Source organism: Syngnathus scovelli, chromosome 18, assembly GCF_024217435.2.
Source record: "Syngnathus scovelli strain Florida chromosome 18, RoL_Ssco_1.2, whole genome shotgun sequence".
Taxonomy (NCBI): domain Eukaryota; kingdom Metazoa; phylum Chordata; class Actinopteri; order Syngnathiformes; family Syngnathidae; genus Syngnathus; species Syngnathus scovelli.
Genome location: NC_090864.1, coordinates 11,166,150 through 11,189,531, shown reverse-complemented (window position 1 = coordinate 11,189,531; position 23,382 = coordinate 11,166,150). Strand labels below are relative to the sequence as shown.

The following is a 23,382-nucleotide window of genomic DNA, read 5'->3' as shown; positions in this document are numbered from 1 at the left end:
ATGCTGTGTGTTTGAAAGACTCAGTTTGTGTGTGGGGGGTGTTGAGTGTATGTGTGATAGCGAGAGAGAGAGAGCGAGAGAGAGAGAGAGGGAGGGAGAGAAAGAGCGAGAGAGATTCCCTCCCCTGGTTCCAGTTCTTCTCCAGCTTGACTTCCAGCTGCTGTCACATTCCTCTACACGTCGCAATTGGCTGAGGTTTTCCCTTTTTTTCACATTTATTTACTATTGTGGCTGTGTATATGCATGATCTAGGATGGAAAGTCTTCCACAAGTTGCCCACGCTGTAAAGGGGATATTTCCACTGTCAAGGAAAGGACTATAATTGTAGAAGATCACTTCTGGGAGTTCGGGGGAAATCTGTGAGCTTAAATCTGGATCATCGAGAACCTGGATTCTGTTCTGCATGATGACAGAAGTAGCCCGCCCAGCTGTAATCATGGTGAGTGTAATTTTAATACAGGTATGTTTATTTTCTTTGCACAATGAGCTCAGGAATTAAATATGTTTGCACCCAAGTTAGGTGTGTAATGATTAACGTAAATTGCACAACGTAGAAGAATGCAGGTAATAAATAAAAAACGATAGTATAAAGTGAATTGTAAAGTACTGTAGTTCAAAGCTGTGACCCCGATGAAGTTAATGTTAAAACCATTGTAGCAGACTTGATTGGGGGGGAGACAGTTTGCTCAGTACATTAGTCTTGGCTGTACTTTTGTCACCAGTTGAATGCCAGATAGAAAACATCTGCCTTATGGTATGCATGCAGAAACTCAGCTGTAAATGGAAAAACATATCTATATAATAAATGGGTGCCAGATGCTTGGATAGTGGAAATAATTCAAGTTTCATTTTGTAAAAGCATTTTTTTCCTCCATTTTAGTCCATTTAGTCACATCCATTTTTTCTTATCTCCCTCGCTCCATCCTCTCTTTGTCTCCATTGAATCCTGCAATCGAGCTCCATTTTCCACGAGATTCGGGTGATAACATTTCTCAGTCCCTTCTCGTCTAGCTATCGCATCCCCCGTTCACACCCCTATGGCTCCCAAATCCAAACATGACTTGATCCCTTGCATGTGGGACTTAAGGTGATGTGTGGTCTTTGCAGCGAGCGACACCCACAGCCATGACTTTAAATTCAAAAGCGAGATTTCCTTTCCTCATCCTCTGAGTCAGCTGTTATAACAATGGCCTGTCTTTCCTGTGAGGATGCTGTGTTTCGGGACTCTTAGTAGTCTTCTATAAATGAACTTTGTGTTGAGAAAACAATATTTGTGGAATTGTCTTTTCACCAAAACAAATATTGAACAGCTAAAGCTATAAAAACAAATGTGTCTTAGTTATTATTTCTTGAGAGCCTTATATTGTGCTTTTGATCAACCCCCAGTCTTGTTGCGAGCTAAACACAGAGTGCTGTGATGACAAGAGAGGAAAATAAGAGCCTTTGCACTATAGGAGTCACTGGGAGAGGGACTCCATATTAAATAGTATCTGTGATACAATGTCGGCTTTGTCAGGTGGGAGGGGGAGAGGGTGACGCTGGAATGTGAGGGGAGGGGAGTCTTGGGAGACACAGAAAGGAAGAGAATGATCAAGAAGAAAATGCTGTAGTTCATGAAACTAGCTGATAAAGCAGATTTAAATGTGTATAATTAGTGTTTTAAAGTCAAAACTGGACAGAAGTAGTGGGAGTGCATCAGGGATCTCCTTTGAGTACCTTATTGTTTGCGATGGTGATGGACAAGGTGCCCAAATGAGGATAATAAAACTTACAAACAAATCATTTCATTTAAGGGGATAATATGGTAGCTTTGTTGAATTGCTATTTGTGTTTCTAGCTAACAATATCGTCATATCCGTCTTTAGCACCTGAGCTTTGATAATACCAAATATCGGGTTGCCAGAAGTGCATTCTTTTATGTCTGGATCTGGTTTGGCACATCACAGTGCCCTGACTCAACTGGAGCATACAACAAGACTGCAGCAAACATGTTTGCACCTGCCCAGACTTGGGGGTTCGTTCACCTGGTGGAACAACAAAGAAAGTGTTCTGTGAAGGATGATGGAAGACACAAAAAGATAAAGAACAATACCGTTATTCCCCAAAGGGTCTTTTTTTTTGTTTGTAGTGCTGCGTGGTCGTAAATGCCATCGTCCACTGTTTGCTTTGGATTAAAAAAAGATTGGAATGTGAAGCGTGTAACCTTCTATTCAACAAAAGTAGATGATGTGTGACTTTACCTTGGGATGTTTATATATTGTGCATGCAGGCTCTAGGGGTGAGCGAGTTTGTGTGTCTAAAAAGGCAACGAGTGTGTTAAAGCTGCACGGGAAACAATTTCAGAGAGGAAGTTGACGATGAATTCGGGAAGTGGCCTGGAGGCGACTTTGATTTGCTATTCCTAAGATGGTGATGGTGAAAGAGTTGGAGAAGAAAAAACATTTTGCCTGCAAACCATGTCGTTTATTTAAGGTCTAATGATTGCATGTCAAAGAGGGTTGAAAAAGAGGAAGGTGAGGATGAAGTTTTCTCCATATCAACCCAAATAAAATAAAAAAATCTAACTGGTGACACTCCCTAACCATGAAATTGCAGAACTCTATTCATGGAATATTTTATGCAGCTCTGCCCACGCATGTGTGCTTGTTTGTGAGTGCGGATGATCACTCGTGTGTGTTTGTTTTGGTCTAAAGTGGTATTTCCCTCTTGGAATACTTTCACTCAAATCCATTTCTCTCATGTGCCAGCTGAGTATGCAATGCACAGCTGTTTTACAAGCACCATTATGTGGAGCTAAATATGTACAATGTATATATATATTTGTATATTTTTGGAGCATCATCTCTCATTGATGTTTGATGGATTCCACTTCAATACTGTGTCTATGTGGTTTGACCTGATATGACTTTATTTCAACCTCTGTTGCAGGACTCTGAGATGATGTCACAACCAGAGTCAGATCAGATTCCTCCAGTGGATCACAAGGTGATGCATGAACCTTTTGCATGCATGAAGTTTCAAATGTCTAAACACGGCTTGGGAACCTGTCCTAGGTTTACTATTTTATTTTTAAATTTGCTATAGTTGTATTGTTTGAAAATTATTTAATTGTCTTTTGTTTCGGCGTGGGAATAGCTAAGAATGTAGCAATTCCCATAATTATCAAAATCCAATTTTCTATTTATTATCCATTTTACTAGAACTTTGCAATTGTCATTGTTTGCAGTCTGCACCTCTGGATCTGATTGACACAGGGAAGGGTCTCAAGGTCCAAACAGCCAGCCCTCATCTGGTTAGCTTGGGCAGTGGGAGACTAAGTGTGGCCATTACCTTGCTGCCACTCAAAGAAGGTAATGTTATATGATAGAATCACTTACTCCAAATTGTTGGGTTCTATATTTTGGTACAGCTTAGTTTTTTACGCCAATGAATGTGGTTTAAAGAAAAAAAAAAAAGTGTGTTTGGCCTTTGGGTCAAAAGTTCTTTTGGAACAGTTGATGGCCACATTGAGTCATGACATCCACTAACTTATTTGTCTGCGTAGCTAAGTCCAGTATGTTTACAGTCTTTTTCTTTTTTAAATGTTAAAGTTTGTTATTTTTCCAATGTTGTAATCGCTTTTTCATCTACTGGCTTGCCACTCTGACAATCATGACAATGTGGGAAAGAAAACAAAGCCTCCCTTGTGCATTTTCTGATGTATGCTTGTTAGTCTCCAGTCTAAGCAGAAAATAAAGGTATTATTGTATTTGGTTAACTCATTCTTCCTCTTCAAGGTGTAACCCGCATAGGGCGAGAAGATGCCCCAATTCCTCAAGATATCACCATCCAGGGTCCTGGAATCGAGGCTGAACACTGTCTCATCGTCAATGAAGGTCATTACCAAATTACTTGAAATATCCAATCAAAAAATGTTAACATAAGGAAAAATAATTTGATTACTGGGTCAATGGAATTAACGGATCATCAATGGAACTATTCATGATTTATGCGTTATCAAATCACATCCTTTGTTGTTTGTATGCATCATGTTCAAAGAGAATCATGTATGAATATTTAAAAAATATTTACTGATGTACTGTTTTGGTGTGTTTACAAATTGGCTTCCCTCCTCAGGTGGGGTAGTTACGCTGGATCCCTGTGGTCACCTCTGCAGTCTAGATGGGGTACAGGTCACGGTGCCCACACCACTCACACAGGGTAAGCTTAATTATTATTATTGCAAATTTAAATACATTTCATGAATCATGAATGACATCACACGGAATGTAGTCACACATGTTTTTCTTTTTTGAGATTTTTTGTGAAAACAACGCAATATTTTTGTTTGACACAATAGAGAAAAGTGTAGTGACAACCATAGAACTGGAAATTTGACTTATTTTGACATAGGAATGGTCTGGAATGGAGCGAGTGAGAGAAAGAAAGATGGGGGGGGGGCATCTGTGGTTTAGTTATCTGCATTCCGATCCACGTGTACAAGATTTATCCATGTTTGAATTCCTTTCAGTTGATACGCTCCATATATCTCTGTGAGTGTGTATTCGTGAGGATGTTCTCATGTAGTGTGTTGATCACAGCAGCGGAACTTCACATTACGTAGCTCTGGTTTCGCTTAATTCAGAATGGTTTGGAACTAACTGCTCTAATGACTCACATATTCCAGTGAGCATCCAGTGTGCTACATGTCAGAGAGATCTGCACTTTTGCACTTTTCCTTCACTTGGAGCCTACTTTAGTTAAATAGTTTTGCTTGGAGTGTGTCATTTTGGGTTGAATATTAACAAGCCTATCTGTTTTCTTGCATGCCTCACCGATTCAAATATTGACATTGTTTTGCAACATCAGGAGGTATTGTGAAAAAACAAGTGTGATAGAGTTGACAACTTTCCATCAAAACATTGTTATACTATAAAAAGTAGGATGAGAAATGTCAATGAATGCTTTTGTTGAGTTAAGCACACAACCCAAGACGCAGAAGATGTTCAGGAAGTGATCTGTTTCATATTTAGGAAACAGGAGATTGACCCGTATTAACTTAACTCAAACCTTATTGAAACAAGAAGTCACTGGAAAACTAGGAATGTGCTCATGCTGTTTAACACTTTGAGTTATGACAACCACGAAATTAGGTAAAATAACAGTGGGAATGAAAAACTAACTTTAACACAAAAAAATGTTAGTGCTGCAATACTAGTCAAAAAAGGTTTTAAATCATGTCCATAGCCTTTCTTTTGAAAGACTGTTTGCTTTATTTCCTTCACTTTCCGAACCGTTTATCCTCGCAAGGGTCGTTAATTTAATTAAATTAAATGGTAAAACCATTTTTTTGCTGTTGTTTTGCCTTTTTCTGTAATTGAACTGCCCCCCATCGCCTTGCATGCTTTGCATCTAATTGCACACATCCATTTCAGTTTTTATTAGGGTAATTTTCTTTAAATTCTCTTCAAATATCCTTAACGTGCAAGAAAAAATAAGGTAGACAAAAGAAACGTTGCAGGGGGCGTGGTTCCAAATGCCTCAGAGCGATCTTCGAATGTACCAACTACAAACTGGAGCGGTGTTGCATTACATGTCGACGTGTAATGTCACACATTCTTTTTCTCTGCATTTGCTATTCTGTTAAAGATAATAAACGATCATTTTGAGCAATCTCTCAAGACGATTCTCACTCCACTCCGTGTAGTGCTCCCCTTTTTTTGCAATGGCGTTGGTACAGTCCACAGCTGGATGTAAATCACTGAACTTTCTACATCACTGTGCCTGAGTCGCGTCATTCTTTACATGGATGAACATCTGCAACACGAAAACTAAGAAGACTGAAGATAATCATATCTTGTTCTGCATACGTCTTATATAGCATGCACCATTCGCTGTGAAAATCCAAAAGAAAGACATTTTCTTCTGACGTCACTGAATGGGACTCAAAAGGTTAGTAACGGGCTTTTATTGGCTATAATAGTCTGGCTTTGTATCTAAATGTAGACACAGTTTCGCATACAAAGGCATTGAGAAGGTTAGTCCTAACTGGTAGTGTATATTAAGTTGCAGCTTGGGCTCTTGACTTGCGTGTTTTATGTTCTCCACCTGTATGCGTGCGGTTAAAATAGTTTACCTTGCACAGACCTATTTTCGTGTTCCTTTTTTTTTGCAAAAATAATAATATGGTGGTGGTAGGGGGCGTTCTGTCATAAGCACATATGGTCATTTGTGTTCACTGTGGCCATCTGTTGACCCTTTTTGCCTTCTTTGAGCAGCCATATGATAACATAGAATCTTCTTGGATAATAAACTACTACAACTGATTGCCTGCAATTGAATAGTCGCATCTGTTTGCATGGGTCACTGGTAAATTGATTTGATCACATGCGCTTTAACGCATTTTTCTCAGTCAGGACTTTTATATGTCGCTATGGTGTGTGAATTATTCTCACCTCCAGTTAAATTGTTTCATGCCACTTTTTTTTTTTTTTTTTGTCCATGCATGACAATAACCTTGGACATACCTTGGGGTAGAGGGGGTCGGATGTTCACTGGCAAGTGTGTGTGAAATAGACACACACTTGCTCCAGGCTGTGAAGATGAAATCTCAGCTTTTAGGTTACCTAATGCCTGAAAACAAACCCTGCTTCATTGTCCAGAGTCTCCTTGTGGTCCCCGCTGACCCCCCATCCACCACTCCACTAAATTAGCAGTTTTGCGAAATTTGCATTATTATCTTTTAATTGAGTTTATCTAGTAGATTATTGCCTGTTGTTGTAACCCCTTGTCTAGCTGTCTAATTGTGTAGTGTTGGCTGATGGATTGATGTTTTTTGGATAAGATGTGGATATCTGTTTTGTGTGTCTGCCTGTTTGTGTGTGTGTGTGTGTGTGAGAGACAGACTGACCGACTGACCCAATCAACAGCGACTCCCTTGAGAAAGACCAGTCTGTCTTTTTATGATGTTACTGCTTGCCTTGTGTGCCTTATAATGTGGTTTTGCGGCCAATTTACACTCCCAATGGGAACCCGCTGGTGCGTGTTGTGTGTCTAAGCATCTTTGTCTTGAATGAGCACATTTACATTTTGTTCATTCAGCTCCATGTTGCAACCTGAGACAACCATATTTTATGAAGGCATAAAAAAACAAAAGATTTGGAAATAACTGCTGATTCATGGCCGTTCTGTTCGGGGGGCTATTCGGGTAAAAACTGCAGGAAACAAAAGTGCAATTACAAGGAAAAAAACAAAAATCAGCAGCTGGTGTCTTTTTCTGGAGACCTGGAAAACATTGATTGGTCATACAAGCAATTTCAATATTATAACGATTTTTTTTTCATTCAATTACAGCTTTGTTTTTATGACCATTTTTATTTGAAAATACAATTTTATTTATTTACAATTTTTTATTTATTTAAATGTTTTATTTGTTCTATTGTGATCTTGGGTTCTTGTTTATTTTCAATGTGGCCCAAATACTTCCTCATACAAAACCTATTAAGCAGTTAACGTGATTTCTTCCAAAAGCAAATGTTTGACATGAATTTGGCGTAATTGGAGTGCTTTCCCTGTTGCTAACCAAATAGAGAAACAGTTTAGAATTTCCTCTCCTATAACATTGCGGTAAGAGTGTAATTTAGCACATCTCGAGCTGAAGAAATTGAGTCCAGACTCAACTCAAGACAAGCTACATCTGCATCCTCAAAGACTCCGAGGTTGGACTTTGTAGTCGGCAAGCTTTAATTATCTTATAAAGGTCTTTACAGACCATAGCCAAGTTGAACTGTTCAACATGAGAGGCTATTTTTTTAGTAAACAACAAGTGGGATTATTAACCCCAATTTGTGCGATTTGATGTGGATTTGTGTGGGTAAAAAAAAACATCCTGTGCGTGTTTATGATGGCAACCATCAACCGAGTGTTTGTGCCAACTGTTCCGTTTTTAAAACCGTTTAATCGCTTTCAAGGGTAGTTTAATTAAGAGCGTACTAAAATCATTAATTGCAGAATTTGTTTGTGTCTTCAGGAAGTTGAAAGCACTGATGTGGCCCGTGAACAAATGAGGACAACACTCTTGCATGTATTTTAACAGAGGGCACACGGCAAGATTTATTGAGAGTAGGAAATTTGAATTTTACAAGCGTGGATTGGAGGCGAGGTGTGCACGCCACATGCCTTTTGTGTTTGGGGGACTACTGTGAGCCGCAGCATGCACGCTAGTGTCTGCCTATTATAAACATGTCGTGGATGTTGGATGCAATAAATTATTTCTTCTCTGAGATCATCTTTGGGAAGTAAAGGGATGTCATTTGGTCATGGCGGCCAGGCAAAAGAGTGTTTACTTAAGTGTTGCTTTTGAATGGCCAGCTGTGCAGTCTCAACGTTTCATTTGTGTGGCCACATTGCCTTGTGCAGAGAAATTACAGCGCTGCTTTTTTGGCACTCTCAAGATGACCTATTACACTATTACTTCAAATTTGGTTGCTAAAGAAAGAGCGCAAAAAAAAAAATTGCACAAAGAGAGAAGATAAAAAGGAGGAGTCTGATTTTTTTTTCCTTTTCTCCCATAACATTCAGTCTTTTTCCATTTGTCCTCTCACTATCCTTTTCCTGCTTCAGAGGTTTGCTATGACCTCAGGTCCAAGGAATCTGCTGCGCAGTAACTGTATTGAAGTTTATTTGGGTTAGGGTTATTTAATTTAATGTTCTTATGTTTTGAATCAAAAGTGTGTTGTTTCTCTTTTAAAAGGCGAACCTTCAAAATAGGTAAGGGAGAGCGGTCGCTTGTTGTCATGTTGCAGTTATCTTCTCCACCAGAGGGCGCAACTAATAAGCAGAACGTATGAGTTTTATATAATTTGAAATAAAAATAATAAAACATAAAAATTATAAATTTTAAAAAAATGTCTGTATTTAATTAGTTGCAAAATCCACGGTAACATCTCACCCCGTAGAGTGAATAAAATAAAATGAAAAAAGTATGTCTGTATTTAATTAGTTACAAAATCCACGGTAACATCTTACCCCATAGAGTGAGACAAAGACTGGCGTGTTATTGTCAGCATCAGGAGTCTTTCCACTAGGATGGATAGAAGTGCACAGATGACTGGAATTACAATCCAGAATATCAATCATAGTTTCATCACCCAGCTCGCCTAAACATTCAAGTTGCCGTGTCACTGTCATTTGGACAGACTATCAGGAGGGATCTTTATTCTCTGTCCTTTCTCTTGTGAAGTATTTGGACAGCTGTGGCCGCTTGTGTGTATTACCGAGGTCCTGACCCTGACATCTTCTTTAATACCTGCCCCTTTCACCCTAATTGGTGGCCAGAGCAAACACTGCAGGTCTACACTGGCTGCTAGTGTAAAGGCATGCAAACTGTGAATAAATATTATGCCATATTCCGTTCTTCGGCATCTACTTTGTATAATTTTGGTTTCAGTTCCTTTCATTTGACCTTGCGTGCGTTCTTTCTTCAGGTTATTCCCTGTGTCTCGGTAAGTCCTACTTCTTCCGGTTCAACCATCCCGAGGAGGCAAACAGAATGAAGAGCATGCTTCCTCAAAAGAGCCCCGTGTCCGCCCTAGCCTACAATACAGGTACACAGAAACTCAATGCAATCTTTTTTTTCTATCCTCACATATGATATGAGTCCATTTTCTTTCCTTTGTTTCCCCTCTGAGCCTTTTTTCTCCTGCCACGTACTATGATCTTCATTCCAACCCCCGTCTCATCTTTTTTTCCCCAACATCTGTCTCCACACAAAATCCAAGACCGTCTACAAGCTTACGTTGTCATTAGCCACGCAGGTGTGTGAGATTTGGGATTGAGTTGCAAAAATGTTGAAGAGCAGGCCGGCGGATGCAAGTTCACACTCATCTATTGTTCCAAAATACACAGTCTCATCGTCAAGCATGCTTAAATTTGAAAGGTATTGGAATGTTTTTGTCAAGTGGGCGCCCCTCTGTTTGCACGGGGACACAGCTGGCCTCCACTGTCTTTTTGGTGATTGATCGAGTTGTGCGGAACTGTGTGTGTGTGTGTGTGTGTGTGTTGGGGGGTGATCAAACTTATTTTAAAATATCTGCAACTTAATTCTGTTGCACAATTTGAATATTCTCATTAAACCCAGCACTGCAGAAACTCAATATTGGTCAAAGAAATTATAAACCGCTCTGCCCAGTACAATATGGCTAATGCCACAATGATTATTAAAAAAATAAATTTAATTTTGGTTTCATATAGGTCAGCATTTAGCGAATGTTACACTTTAACACAATTATTGTAGATACGTTTCCAATGGCAGAAACAGATAGTCTTTGACGGTCTTGGCTGTGTTTATCCGAAGCCAAAAAATGTTCAGCATCATATTATTGCTTGCCAACACTCAAAGTCTCACAGGAAAAGTGATTGTTCTCACACAAAGGAAGAGGGAGAAGAAAGAGGAGAGTTGATGCACACCAGACCTACAGTATAAATCTGCCCATTTATGGACACGCAAAACTTAACAGTGTGTGTGTGTGTGCGCGCACGCATGTGCGTGCGTGTTGTAAGATCTCATGATGCCTTTCATTTTCCACCACATTTCTCTCTAGCACGTAAGGTTTGACATTCTCTCTCACAGTCTTGAAGGCATTCAAGTGCCCTGACCACACTAGGACAGCATAATTCAACAAAAGAGCCCATTTCCATTTGAAAAAAATGTACACATAATACACAAGGCTGTTTATCTCAAATGAAGCCATTGTTGTTGTTTCGTTTTAGGACATTTTTTTATGCGCCGTTGTTAAACACTGGGTGGTCTGAGCGTAATAGCGCCTTTTCCACATTAAGCCACAGCTAAATAAAAAAAGTGCTGGTTTCCACCCAACTGGTAGGTGAGACTTCAGCTTCAAAGAATGGAGGCAGGAAAAATAAAGAACATGCTAATCTCAGCAAGGTATGTTTTGCCAAGTCAGACTTATTCGTTCATGTCAAATTCAGCTGCAAGTAGGCACGGTGACTACCATGCTCTCCCCCAACACAAATGAAAGACTGGTCTGTTGAGAATATTTCAAAAATATGTTGTGGTCTCTTTCATTTCAAAACCTATTTTAGGGAACTGAACTAAAGTACAACTGTTTGTCTTGGATCCGAGTGTTTTGTTATGCGATGGGTACTTGCATGCATAAGTGTATGTATTCTTTAAGCTTGACACGCACACACATATTCAAAAAACATCTAAACAACATCCTTCTATTTGTAAGGTTTGTGCTTGTATATTTATAATAATATACATATATATATTTTTTTCTTTTTCTCTAGACTACCTGAAGTTCAGCAGCGATTATAGCCACGCTGTGGTCGGCGGGACCAGCAGCACGCGGGGCATGCGCTCAGCCTCAGAGCTCCGTGATTTGATGGACACCCTACAGCGCAAGAAAAAGGCTCTGGAAAACAGCCTGAGAGCCAATGGGAACAGCAACCCGTCATACTTCAGCGTGACTCAGGTCAGCTGTCATCCAGCACTGCCACAGTGGTTATTGTGTCGTCTGTCTGTCAGGTTAGCCGGATTGTTTGCCCTGGCATATGCCAAGGTTGTATTTAACGTGTGACGTGTTTGTTTGGTTTGTCTTGGCTTCTACTCGTAATTGGTACTATGCTGCCTTCACACACGCGCTTTGCTCATTTGTCATTTTTCATGTCATTTGAATCTCTTTTAGTCTCCGCCCACCACACCCGTCTCATCACTATCCTCATCAACCTATCAGGAACAGGCAAGACGTTTCTACGGTGGAGATCGGCCCCCCGTGTCGATGAAATCTGCCACCCCGCCGTGCCCGTCTCGACGTTCAGACCATTCCTCTCTGCTCTCGCGTGCCCACATCGGTCGCAACCAGGACAACTCGGGCTCCGGCGAGAGCCGACGTCTCCACAACGCAAGCTCTTCTTCATTGTCAACGTGGAACGGCAGGGGCTCATCCACGTCTATATCTGGTGGAGATAGCGTACTCCTTTCTCTTCCTCCTTCCTCATCCCGCTCTCCGTCAAACGGAGGCGCTGTGAGCATGCCTTCAAGCCCCCGTCAGGGGCGACGTAGCTACGGCAACCAAGAAGCCGCGCCAAGCAGTCGAACGAGGAAATATTCTGCCGGTTCTCTGAATGGTATGGCAGGAATCGGGCACAGCCGCTCACTGCCTCGCCTCTGCCCCTCCCCATCTCCCAGAGATAACAATAACGCCGTTCTGACATTATCGACCGCGCAGCCGCAACGCTCAGATACGCACAAATTTAGCAAAGACCATTACAACAACAACAATAGCAGTCTCGACCTCAACCACAACTCGAGGAACGCTAATCAGCAGCTCTCAAATAGGAATCAAGTCCACAGCACAACAAAAGGAGATGGTGTGGTGTCCATCTCGCTCTCCTCCCTTAAGATGCCCTCCTGTAACGGAATCACTTCCTCTTCCTCATCATCATCATCCCCACCTGATGTTACAATCCCATCCAAGTCGTCCTCCCCTCGTGTGGCCAAGAAACTGAGCCTGACTTCCACAAGCTCAGTGGGCTCCATCAGCTCCACGAGCACCACCAGCCCTGATATGGAGCTCTCTATGGGGGAAAGGAACAAAGCTTGGGTCGAGCTGGAAACGACGAGCACCCTGGGCTTCGGACGCAGTGAGAGGAGGTCATCGTTCGGAAAAGCAGGTGTGACCCCACCAGGTGGCTTTAGAGAGAGACGGGGGAGTATTAGCTCATTGAGCGGTAAGGAGGAACTGAGTGACTACCATCATCATCAAAAAGAGGAGCGACTCCGTGAGCAGGAGGTGGAGAGACTGGTGAGTTTCAAACATACTCAACTATTGTCTTGCATCCTTTTACAACGGCCGTCATACTATGAATGAATGCCTGTCGTCAGTTTCTTCACTATAAAATTGTCTTTTCAGGCGTGCCTTACTCTCCCAGGCATCTTAACACACACATTGGTTGAGGCTAACCTCAAGACCACATTTGGCATGAAGCCCATACTAACAGGACTATTTTAAACCTTTCACTTTGCTTTCGTGTGTACTTAGTGTGTGTGTGTACTTTGTCAGTCACGTGGTGGCCTGCCCCAGCGTGGTTTGGGCCACAAAAATTGGTCAGAAGTGGGCTGAAGAGGCCAGGAAAATTAAAGGGCACAGTCAGAGGAGCAGCAGGTGGATAAACATGCAGATGCGCAACATATAAATGGGCTGAGAATTCCACTAACCCTTTCTTGCAATTATCTAAAGAGAACTATGCAGATTGCTGCATTACAGGACCCATTTGAGAAATGCTATGAGCACACATTTGGGAATTTATAGAGGGCTTCATTTGAGAAATCTATTCATTGAGCAGTGCTGAACTGTGTGAAGAGCAGTTTGATTGTATTATTCCCCCGTCTAGTGGTCACACAGTGCAACTTCAGCATATTCATAGAGGGACAGGGGGAAAAAAAGGTGCCGTTATTTCAAATGACGTTTAGAAATATAGATTGGCATTTATTTTCAAGGTAAGACACCATCTGGGCATTGTTTTGTTTTTCCTGGCATTACTCGAAAGACCCCCAACAGTAGCTTGTGCCCATTAGAATAGAACAAGGTGACACAAGTTTGTGGTTCACATTGCACACCATAAATGGGATGCCAACATAGGCTCTAACAAGATTAGTATTTGGTTCCGAGATTTTTCCCAGAACACGGTTACCTAGAATGTGAATTGTTCTCCTGGCGGCATTTCCGGTGGTCTTGTGCACTGTTCGGAGCATACTTGACAGCTGTCTACCTCCTCATTAACTTCCACCCACTCAGTTTCTGGATCTCTCTCTTGCGGTCACTCTCTCTCTCACATACACACGCACACACATGCGCAACCCTAACACCTCTGACCCACATTCCTTTTCCCCGTCTTTCCCGTTCTAATATTACTTGATCATGCTGGTGCTTTAAATTGTCCCTCCCCTTTGCTGAACTACAAGCCGCAGCTCACACCCTGTAATTTGTCGCCGCGCCTCAGCCACAGCGGCAACAAAAACCTTGCGCTCCAGGGAATGTCAGTCGGGGGGAAAATACGCTCTGCGAAGAATGCAAACTACGTGCGGGACTTGATGGGCGAAAGTGCATTTTTGAATAATCAAGGACTGCTTTTCGTCTGCCATGCTTCCACAGGTAGTGTAAAAAATGAGATCTAAAATTGTTGCCCTCATGGAGGTCTACGTGTGTTTCAATAGTGTGTGAATAATTTTGTCATTCACTTGTTAGTTTTTATAGCAGCACTTGAGTAACATTGAACTATTATTCTCTGACATTGCATGTGTGTGTTCGTTTATAGGAACGGCAGCGTCTTGAGACCATCTTGTCCCTGTGCTCAGAGCTGGACCAGGATGGCGGCGGCTCAGTTACAAATCCAGCATCTGCCGTGGCAGACCTCCAAAAGATCAACCAGGAGCTTCAGAAGCTTCAGCTGAACGACACCGACGACGACGACGACGATGACACGCCCTCGGTTTTCTCCGACACCTCGTTCCTGAACGGCTCCACGGGGAACAGACTCGGTACGGAGAACGGCTACTACGATGCGGATCTCCTGGTACGACAGAGGCGCAGCAGTGGTACTCGAGACGGCAGGGCAGAATCACCTGCTGTCAGTCTGCGCAGCTTCGCCCCGTCACCCTCGCCTCATACACAGAGGGGAAATGAGGTAAAAATGTTTTGAAGATGATTGCATCAAAGATATCATCATCTAACTCCGCCCCTTTGTATGAAGAGCAATGTGCACCACAAGGAAAGGAATAGAAGAATGCAGTAGGAGCACCTTTGGCCTTCGTCAGCTTCTTTACAGATTAAAGTCTTGATGTGGAAATCTGTTGAAAGTTTTTTCTGGCACACATAAGACGAACCGCCCTTTTGATAAAGTGTCAACACATTTATATTTCACACAGACAGATGAGAGATATTTCCAGCTCATTTATTAGGTTCGAGCGGGTTAAGTGTCACAGTTGGTGTTTGTGCGCATGAGGCCTACCGGTATATTTGTTTGATGTTGAAGAAAACTTTCCCTTGGAGCAATATCTGACATCAAATAGCTCCTGGTGCTCTGTGCTTTCATTCCTGTATTGCAAACAGGAAATGCTAGCAGCTCATTTGATTTTGATGATTTGACAAACATGTGCTCAGATTTGGGGCCAGGAATGACCACCAAGTCACTGAAACGGAGTTTTAGTCCTGAAAATGATTCTTGTGAGGATAGTTTGATAGCTTTCAACAATAATATAGAAACTGCGGGTTGTATCTCCACCTTATCTGTCGTTGATTGTGATGATTGCGTCATCAGGCACACGATGATGCAGTCCACCGCTTCGGACAGGAAGCCAGGCCCTCTGAGGAGGAAACGAGGAGAGTGGAGGAGGAGAGGATTCAGGTCCTAAACAACATGGAGGAGCTTGAGCAAAAAATTAAAGAGTTGGACAACCAAATGGAGGAATCTGCCCGAGAGGTGTGGACATTTATTGTGTTAACCATCAGGGTTGGAATTCCTTCACAATGCATGCATGCTTCCACTTAGTAGTAACAGAAAAATAATCCTGAGCTCTCACTCGAGTGATGTCTCTTTTTCTTTTGCCAAGGTGGAGGTAGAACGAGCTCTTGTTGAGGCGGAGCAAGAGTCCGAGTTAGCTGCCCTTCAGCAAGAAAAAGAGACCCTGGATACTCTTCACAACAAGATAGCTGACATGGAGAGCAAATCTCAGCATGAAAAAGACAAGGTATTCATTCCAATTCTTTGCTCTTTGCGAAAACTATCAGGTTAGAATTAGATGTGCCAGTGGGACAAGTGGGCGGGGGGGGTGGAGGGAGTATTGCATTGCAACATGGCAAACCAACAGGACGCGCGTGAGTAGCTATATATGCTAGTTGAGGACACATTTATGTTTTGAAGTCATGTGACGAAGCAGTAGGTGCTAATCCTTTACAGGCTGTCTGTGATCCAAATATATATTTGCTAATACTGCCCAGGGTATAGCGCTCGCTCAACCAGTCATCGTATCTCACACATTGGCTCCATGGACATTGGGGGGGGATGCCAATCTGTCTATGTGCCAACAAGCCCCTCGGAAGTGGATTCACGGAACATAATCGCTCATGAGTCACCGTGACTGAACAAAGGGAGAGTCAGATTGAATTAGATTACGATTTGGTTTGAGAGTTGGTCGAGCAGACGATGGATGCCTGTGTATGTTCAAATTAATAACGTGTGTGAGTTAACCTGAGCCATTCCATATACACATTCCCCCTTCATCACCCTGTCAAAACCAATCAACCGATATCTTGAGTAGATTTGAATTCTACAACCAATTTCCCTCCCCTAAATGTTCAACTGGTCACCTAGATAACTAACAGTGACTCCTCCCCTAGTCCCACTAACTCTGCCATCCTCTTTGTGTCCTTTGTGTTTGTCGTGTGTGTGTGTTTGTTGTGGTTCTACTCCACGTGCGTCATCCACTCGTTGTCCGTGCATATATGGCACGCGCATGTGTATGTACGTATCAGGCGTGCCAGTTGTTGCAGGCAGAAAAGGGCAGAGTAGAGAGATTGGCTCAGATTGTGTATGAGCAGCGCTCCCAGCTGGACAGCTGCCCCGAGGCCACCAAGGAGCCCCTGCAGGAGCAGCTAGCCAGGGTCAGTAAAACGCACTTAACACTCACCGCTCGCACATACATGAACACGCCACGTGGCGGCTGCGCTCATGCTAGGTACGTTTGTCTGGTTTACTCTCTGTTGGGATTTGTGATTATGCGTTAAGATAACAGGCAAGAGGAGGAAGGCAATTAAAATGTGATGAGGTAGTTATGAAAATGGGTTACCACGTGCAACGATAATAACGATAAACATAGCTGTATTTACCGTACCTTTCATTCTCCTTAAAACACAACGTTTCAATAATAAAACGGTAAAATCCAAGTGTGTCTAACTTTGCGAGTGCTTCAGTTGAAGCCATTTTTGTGTGTATGCCTCAGGACTGCGAGGCACTCGAGACAGAAACGAAGCGCTTCGAGGACCTGGAGTTCCAGCAGCTGGAGAGAGAAAGCAGGCAGGACGAGGAGAAGGAGACCCAGACGCAACAACTTCTCCGAGAGATCGCCGACTATCAACGGAGCACTGTGACCCGCAAGGTTGTGATAATGTTCTCGCCGGTGATCCCATAATTCAGCTCCAACCCTGTTAGTCATCGCTGACTCTTTCTCCAGGAGCGACTGTTGATTCTAAAGAAGCAGGGGGCAGAGATTACTCAGCAGGCTGAGCGAGAGAAAGAAAGCTTCCTGAAGGAGAGGAGCAATCTGGAAGCAATGCTACAAAGGGTAATGTTGCTTGATGATGTTTGTCTTTGAACTGAATTTTCAAATGTTTTCCATTTCCCAGGAGAAAGAAAACCTTGCGCCTCTTGATCGAAAATACGCTGACCTTACTGGTGGCCAAACGTACACGTTAAGGGAGGTAAGTGTGATGGACAGCTGACACTCACACACACAAACGATTCCAGGATGATCAGGATAGTCCTCTTGTCCTCGCTTGCTAGGATACATCTCCTCCGGCTCATGTGTCTTTTAGCAGCAGTTTCCATGACACGGCCTTTGTGGCAACCTCTCTTCCAGTCAGCTTGCACGACCTCCCATCTCCTCTCGTTTCCTCTCTTTTTCTCAAGAATAGTGAGGTACTGTCTTCATCTATCTTTTGATTTGTTCTCTACTCTTAGCTCAAGTTCCTCTTTATTTTGCTTCTGTCTATTTGCCTACAAATCTATTATAATATGTGATATAAGGGTTACGTGACGGTGAGTGAACTGAGTGAGCTATACTCACAGTTTGAGGGGGACCCTCCACATGCTCAAACCCCCACCCCGACCAATGCCTCCTCCCCTGAAGACTTTGGAGAGGATGAGGTGTGTGTAGTCATGGGTCGGCAAATTTCTTTTCCTCTTAATTTTTCCTCCTCGTCCTTTTTTGTTCAGTTCTCTGATAATATTATTTCTCCTCTCTCCCTCCAAAGCCCTGTCACTCTTCTTCCTCTTCCTCCTCCTTCCATCTCAATCCGTGCCCCTCGTCCAAAAGCATCTCTGTGCACTGGCCAGAGAACATGGTGACATATCGAGAGCCTTCCCCCCTCCCCGACTCTCCCCCACCCCCACTTCCTGTCAAAAAGATCCGTCTCCGACACAGGCAGGTAACTTTTGTGTGCCAAATTGTGTTCCAAATCCATCTGTACAGTTTGTGCATCCTGGCAGAATTTATGAAATAAATCAGAAATGGACCATTTCTACACAATTGTAGTCAGTGCTTATCAGAAGTGCTTCATAGTATATATGCACAATTTTCTCTACAAACACAAGATGGCACCAAAATAACAGTTTGAAGATTCACTCAAAGCGCCTGATGGTCTCGCATCAGAATGGGACTATTGAGTATATTTGAACATGAAGTATAAACCTTTCCTTTGTGTTTGATCAGCATTTCCGGCTGCTGGAGGAGAGGAAGCGACCTGACAAAGATGGCGGCTCGCATCTCAGTGACACCTTACCCAGGAAGAAAAGCTCCACCGTGATGCCCCAGTTCTCAAGTGCAACACTTGGACGTAGTTTCCCTACTAAGGTATGTATGACTTGAAATGAAATTTATGTTAAGATTAAAACTCATAATTTTTTTAAATGATCTTTTTAATGCGGAAAACACAGGTTATTGCATCAACTTGACTTTTCCTTGCCTTAGTTGTTTTGTGCCTTTAATCTTAGGCTCATCCACCATTGGTACAGAGCACAAGCTGTGGCAGCATTCTTCCCAGAATTTTTTCCCTATCCAGCAAGGAAACAGAAAGCAGACGCCTGCAAAAAGGTATGTAAATACAATTCAGTGTATTTAATGGAACATTTAAAAAAATAAAATCCTTACTGTCTTCTAGTAAAAATTGTATGTGTAGTTCTAGCAAACATTTAAAGAGGTTTTTCTGGGACTGTGTGCTATTTTCACCGCGTCTGTGTGGTCCCTCGGTCCCTTCGGTCTCTTGATCTGGCACATCAGATGGGTGTGTCCGGGATTAGTGGCAGATGCAATCAGGCCGCGTGTTTGTGTCTTCTTCCTGGAGCCAGAGGCTCAGCTTCGGACTAAATGTTGCTGTTATTTGTGCCACCGCTCCTCAGCATCGGCACCTTATTTTTTAGGCATTTTTAAATCGAATGTTCTTGAGCCTGTTGCACGACAACAGTAAGGGAATTTTCCATCTTATTGAACGTATTGGAATAGCAGTCACACTGGCGGGACTTAGTGACATAAACCTGACGCCGGATGAACAAAGTGTTCTCCAAGAGGGGGGGACGCAGACGGAGACAGGTACAAAAAGTGATGGCACTGAATGGAAGCGGTGTGCTAAAGCTCAATTTTTTTTGTTTGAAGGTCAGCCCAGCTCTCGAGCGTCATCCCAGACGAACGTCTACCTCAATGCCTTTGAGTACCGTGACAACCGAGCCTTTGACACGATGAGTGTGGATAGCACCGACTCCATTGAAACCAGCATCTCGGCGTGCTCTCCTGACAACATTTCCAGGTATGTTTATAGTGTGCCATTTTTTTTGTAGGTATATACATTGTCCAACATGAATATGTATTTTTTTTTTTTTTTTATGACTTGATTTCTTGACTCCAGTATTCTTTTCCATTGCCTTTATCTTCTTGCTGACTTTGACTTACTCTCCTTCCTGTCTCAGTTTTTGTTTACACAGTCTAATGTGCAGCATTTATCATAGCGGTGCTGTGACATCATCCCATTCCCTTCTGGATACAAGAGAATGTGTTTTGAACAATGTGAAGTTTCTAAAAGGAATGAATAGCTGTAATATCACATTTAAGGAATAAACCCAAAAAGTGTTTTGTGTGTTTCTAGTGCAAGTACTTCAAATGTAGCCAGGTTAGAAGAGATGGAGCGTCTATTGCGAGAGGCCCAGGCGGAAAAGAACCGACTCCTTGAGTACAAGGTGACAAGACCTCAAATACATACTTCATGGATATGCATGTACTCACACAATCTGATGACAAAATTTGACCGGTGATCCTCAGGAGCACGAGATGGAAATTCGCAAGCAAGCACTGGATGAGGAGAAGAAGAGGCGGGAGGAACTGGAGAAGATGCTCCAGGAGGAGACCAGCAGGCGGCAGAAACTCATCGACCGTGAGGTGAAACTACGAGAGAAGCAGCGAGTGCAGGTGAGCAGGGAAATTAATGGAGAAATGAAATAATAAAGACCCTTCCATCTTGATTTCATCTTGCGTGATGCAATACATACTCCTAAGTCTTTTCCCTTGTCGTCTAGTCCCGGCCCCTCACACGGTATCTGCCAGTGCGAAAGGATGACTTTGACCTGCGGGCTCACATTGAGTCGGCCGGTCACAGTGCCGAAACCTGCTTCCACTTGTCCCTCTCGGAAAAGACGTGCAGAGGCTATCTAATCAAGATGGGCGGAAAAATCAAAACTTGGAAAAAGCGCTGGTTCGTCTTTGACCGCAATCGACGGACGCTCTCCTACTATGCGGGTTGGACTTCAGGATCATTTGATATCATGTTAATCCAGTTACTTTGCAGCACGAGCGTAACCGACTATATGTGATATTTGTAGACAAGCATGAAGCCAAGCTGAAAGGCGTAATCTACTTTCAAGCCATAGAAGAAGTGTATTATGACCACCTGAAGAATGCACATAAGGTACATGATGCGGTGTCTTATTTCAAATGAAAGGCGCCGTATGAGTAAAACTTGACTTACTCTGTGTCCTCTAGAGCCCCAACCCTTCCCTCACCTTCAGCGTCAAGACTCATGACAGGGTCTACTACATGGTGGCCCCTTCCCCTGAAGCCATGAGGATCTGGATGGACGTCATCGTTACAGGCGCTGAAGGATACACACAATTTATGTTGTAGAGAAATATCCAAAAAGTAAAAAACGTCTCCATGTTATGTTATTATTTTAGTAGTAGAACATCTATCTATATCTTTTACCTGGACAATTATTTGACAGCATCTCTGATTTACCTGTTACACACGTTTAACATGCCTTGTTACTAGCTGACGGAAATGATATCAAATCAAAGGCTTTGGTCTTTACCGCCACAAGTGTAGTCAATCTGACACTACCTCTTTTTGTTACGGCAAACTATTTTTCATGTGATGGTTAAATACTGATGAATCAGTGCAGTCAAGCATACTACTTTAAGAAGCTTTATATCACAGACTCAGACAATAGATCAATTATAGTTGTAGTCAGAAGTTTATTATTTTTGGAAAACAAATATTACCGTAATTTCTGGACTATACGCTGCCACTTTTTACATAAACTTTGAACGCTGCAGCTTATAGACAGTGCGGCTTATCTATGGATTTTTCCTGATACAGTAAGAGGATTTGTTTTTGTAATAGAGAAAATATTTTATTTAAACCACCTGTGGCTTATATATGAACAAAACTGAATTTTCCCCTAATTTTAGCTGGTGCGGCTTATAGTCTGAAAATTACAGTACATGGAGACATTTATTAAGCAAAACTATTTTATTTTCTACTATTTTTCTCAGGTTTTAATAATGTGCATGCATGTGTCATGTATTTAAACGATACGCGAAGGACTTGTTTTGTGTCTGAGCTTCTTATGCAGCTCCAATGTGCCTTTCTAGTACCTAAACCACGGATGCAGTTTTCACACTGTTGCATAGGATGAAAACATTGGCTCAGACATAAAAGACTGACATCTCCAAGCCAGAAGTTATTTTAAAAATAAGTATAGTTATAGTCACTAATCAACATTAGGATTCTCTCCGTGCTTAATGGGTGGATGAATGGATTTTTTTGAATGCATATACAATAGTCTATATTTTAATAACTTTGTTTTGATATATATGCCAAATCGCCTGTGCTGACAAAACGTAACTGTGGAAATAGTGGCTGCTTTTGAACGACCACTTGAAACTGTCATAGAACGAGAGAAAAAAAAGTGATGGTACAGTATGAGTAACGTATATTTCTTTGTATTAATAAGCACATGGACATGTGAGCTTACATGCTTCTGATTTTTGTGCTTTTACAGAAATGGTTTGCTGTTATTGCTACTAATTTAATGGCTTTCTGTTATTTGTAAAGTATACCAATGTTAGAAATCCATATCTAACAGTTGATCATGCTTGTAATCCTCAGTAATTTTGGTGCATCAATTTTTTTTTTCTTTTTCATGGAATTCTTGACCAAAGTTCATGTTGTAAGATCCATGTGAGGGTTCCTGTCACTTTGTGTAGTTATTATATTGTCACTCTTTAAAAAAAATGGCCCATGTCGTATTTTATCAAAAATATATAGTTTATTTGCATTAAACATCTCAGGATGATGGCCACTGCTGCTAAAATCTACATCTTCAGTGAAACAGACCATTCAATTCTACCTCTAAGAGGAATTTTTTAATAAATACAATATAATCCGTATTTGTTGCAGAAAAAAAATGACTTGGGCCATTATTTTAGGAAGGTGACTATATTCATGCCGTTATTGTTGAATGGCTAGTTAGTTTTTATATTCCATGTAAAGTAATAAACGTATCTAGTTTTTTTCCCCATCAGTTCTATCTTTGGGGAACCCATTGTTGACTTTTTAGTCATCATAGCATAACTGCCTGTGCAGTACAAATCATCTTAAGTTCCGTTCTGCATAAAAGTAGCGCTATTGCACCACCGCGTGGTCAATAAAGGTAGTTCATGCGCGCACCATGGGACGCGACCAGCGCGACTGATGTGAGTGATGTAATGATGGTGTCACAATAAATTGACACTTTTAATTTGTCCCCCAAACTTTCCGATGTCTATTTTTAATCTATTATTAATTCGTTGTTGCAGTCCTAATCAAATGCAATATGAATATCATTGGAGGGAATAATGCAAACGAAAAAAAATGTCAAATTAGCAGGACCTTTTGTTTTGTTGATGGCAGTCGCACAAGTAAGGTCAGTAAGTCATTCAAACTTTTTTTACGCGTCCTTTTCCGTAATTAGTCAATTAGCGTAGTCACTGGTTGCACAAGCGTCTGTCAAGGTAGCGTTCACGTGATAAGTGTATATCCGGTTGCTGTTTCAAAATAAAGGCCTAGCTTGCGCCGTTTGTCAAACAACTAGTGCACAGTGTGTCCGGGGGTGCACAATGATTCTTTTGTTGTGCCCACAGCCTTTCTTTCATCGTAGCAGCTGTTTGTCACTTGCTCCATATGTGCACAATATGCCAAAAAGCTGAAACAGTTCAGCTGTATGTACACCTTCATGTTGGAGAAAAGGAATTTGCGCAGGAGATATTAATGCAGACATCAAGAATTTGTCAACGTGAAAA

General features: G+C 42.0%; 1 protein-coding gene across 4 annotated transcripts; it reads left to right on the top strand.

The window, feature by feature from the left end:
- Positions 1-148: 148 nt before the first annotated feature.
- phldb2b (pleckstrin homology-like domain, family B, member 2b) lies at positions 149-22,854 on the top strand. 4 transcript variants are annotated; one of them, XM_049749665.2, is made up of 23 exons: positions 156-439; positions 2,929-2,985; positions 3,227-3,350; positions 3,777-3,875; positions 4,117-4,200; positions 9,465-9,584; positions 11,290-11,474; positions 11,688-12,806; positions 14,320-14,688; positions 15,322-15,483; positions 15,614-15,751; positions 16,536-16,664; positions 17,003-17,158; positions 17,234-17,344; positions 17,406-17,480; positions 18,491-18,631; positions 18,772-18,871; positions 19,430-19,580; positions 19,917-20,007; positions 20,090-20,236; positions 20,344-20,563; positions 20,647-20,732; positions 20,807-22,854. In XM_049749665.2, exons 1-23 carry the CDS (start codon positions 404-406, stop codon positions 20,945-20,947), a joined length of 4,041 nt encoding a protein of 1,346 aa, XP_049605622.1. In that variant the 5' UTR covers positions 156-403; the 3' UTR covers positions 20,948-22,854. The 4 variants fall into 4 exon arrangements, with proteins under 4 accessions (XP_049605625.1, XP_049605622.1, XP_049605623.1 ...); XM_049749666.2 differs by lacking the exon at positions 16,536-16,664 and having other exon boundaries at positions 157-439; XM_049749667.2 differs by lacking the exons at positions 156-439; positions 2,929-2,985; positions 3,227-3,350; positions 3,777-3,875; positions 4,117-4,200 and adding an exon at positions 5,721-5,931.
- The last annotated feature ends 528 nt before the right edge of the window (positions 22,855-23,382 follow it).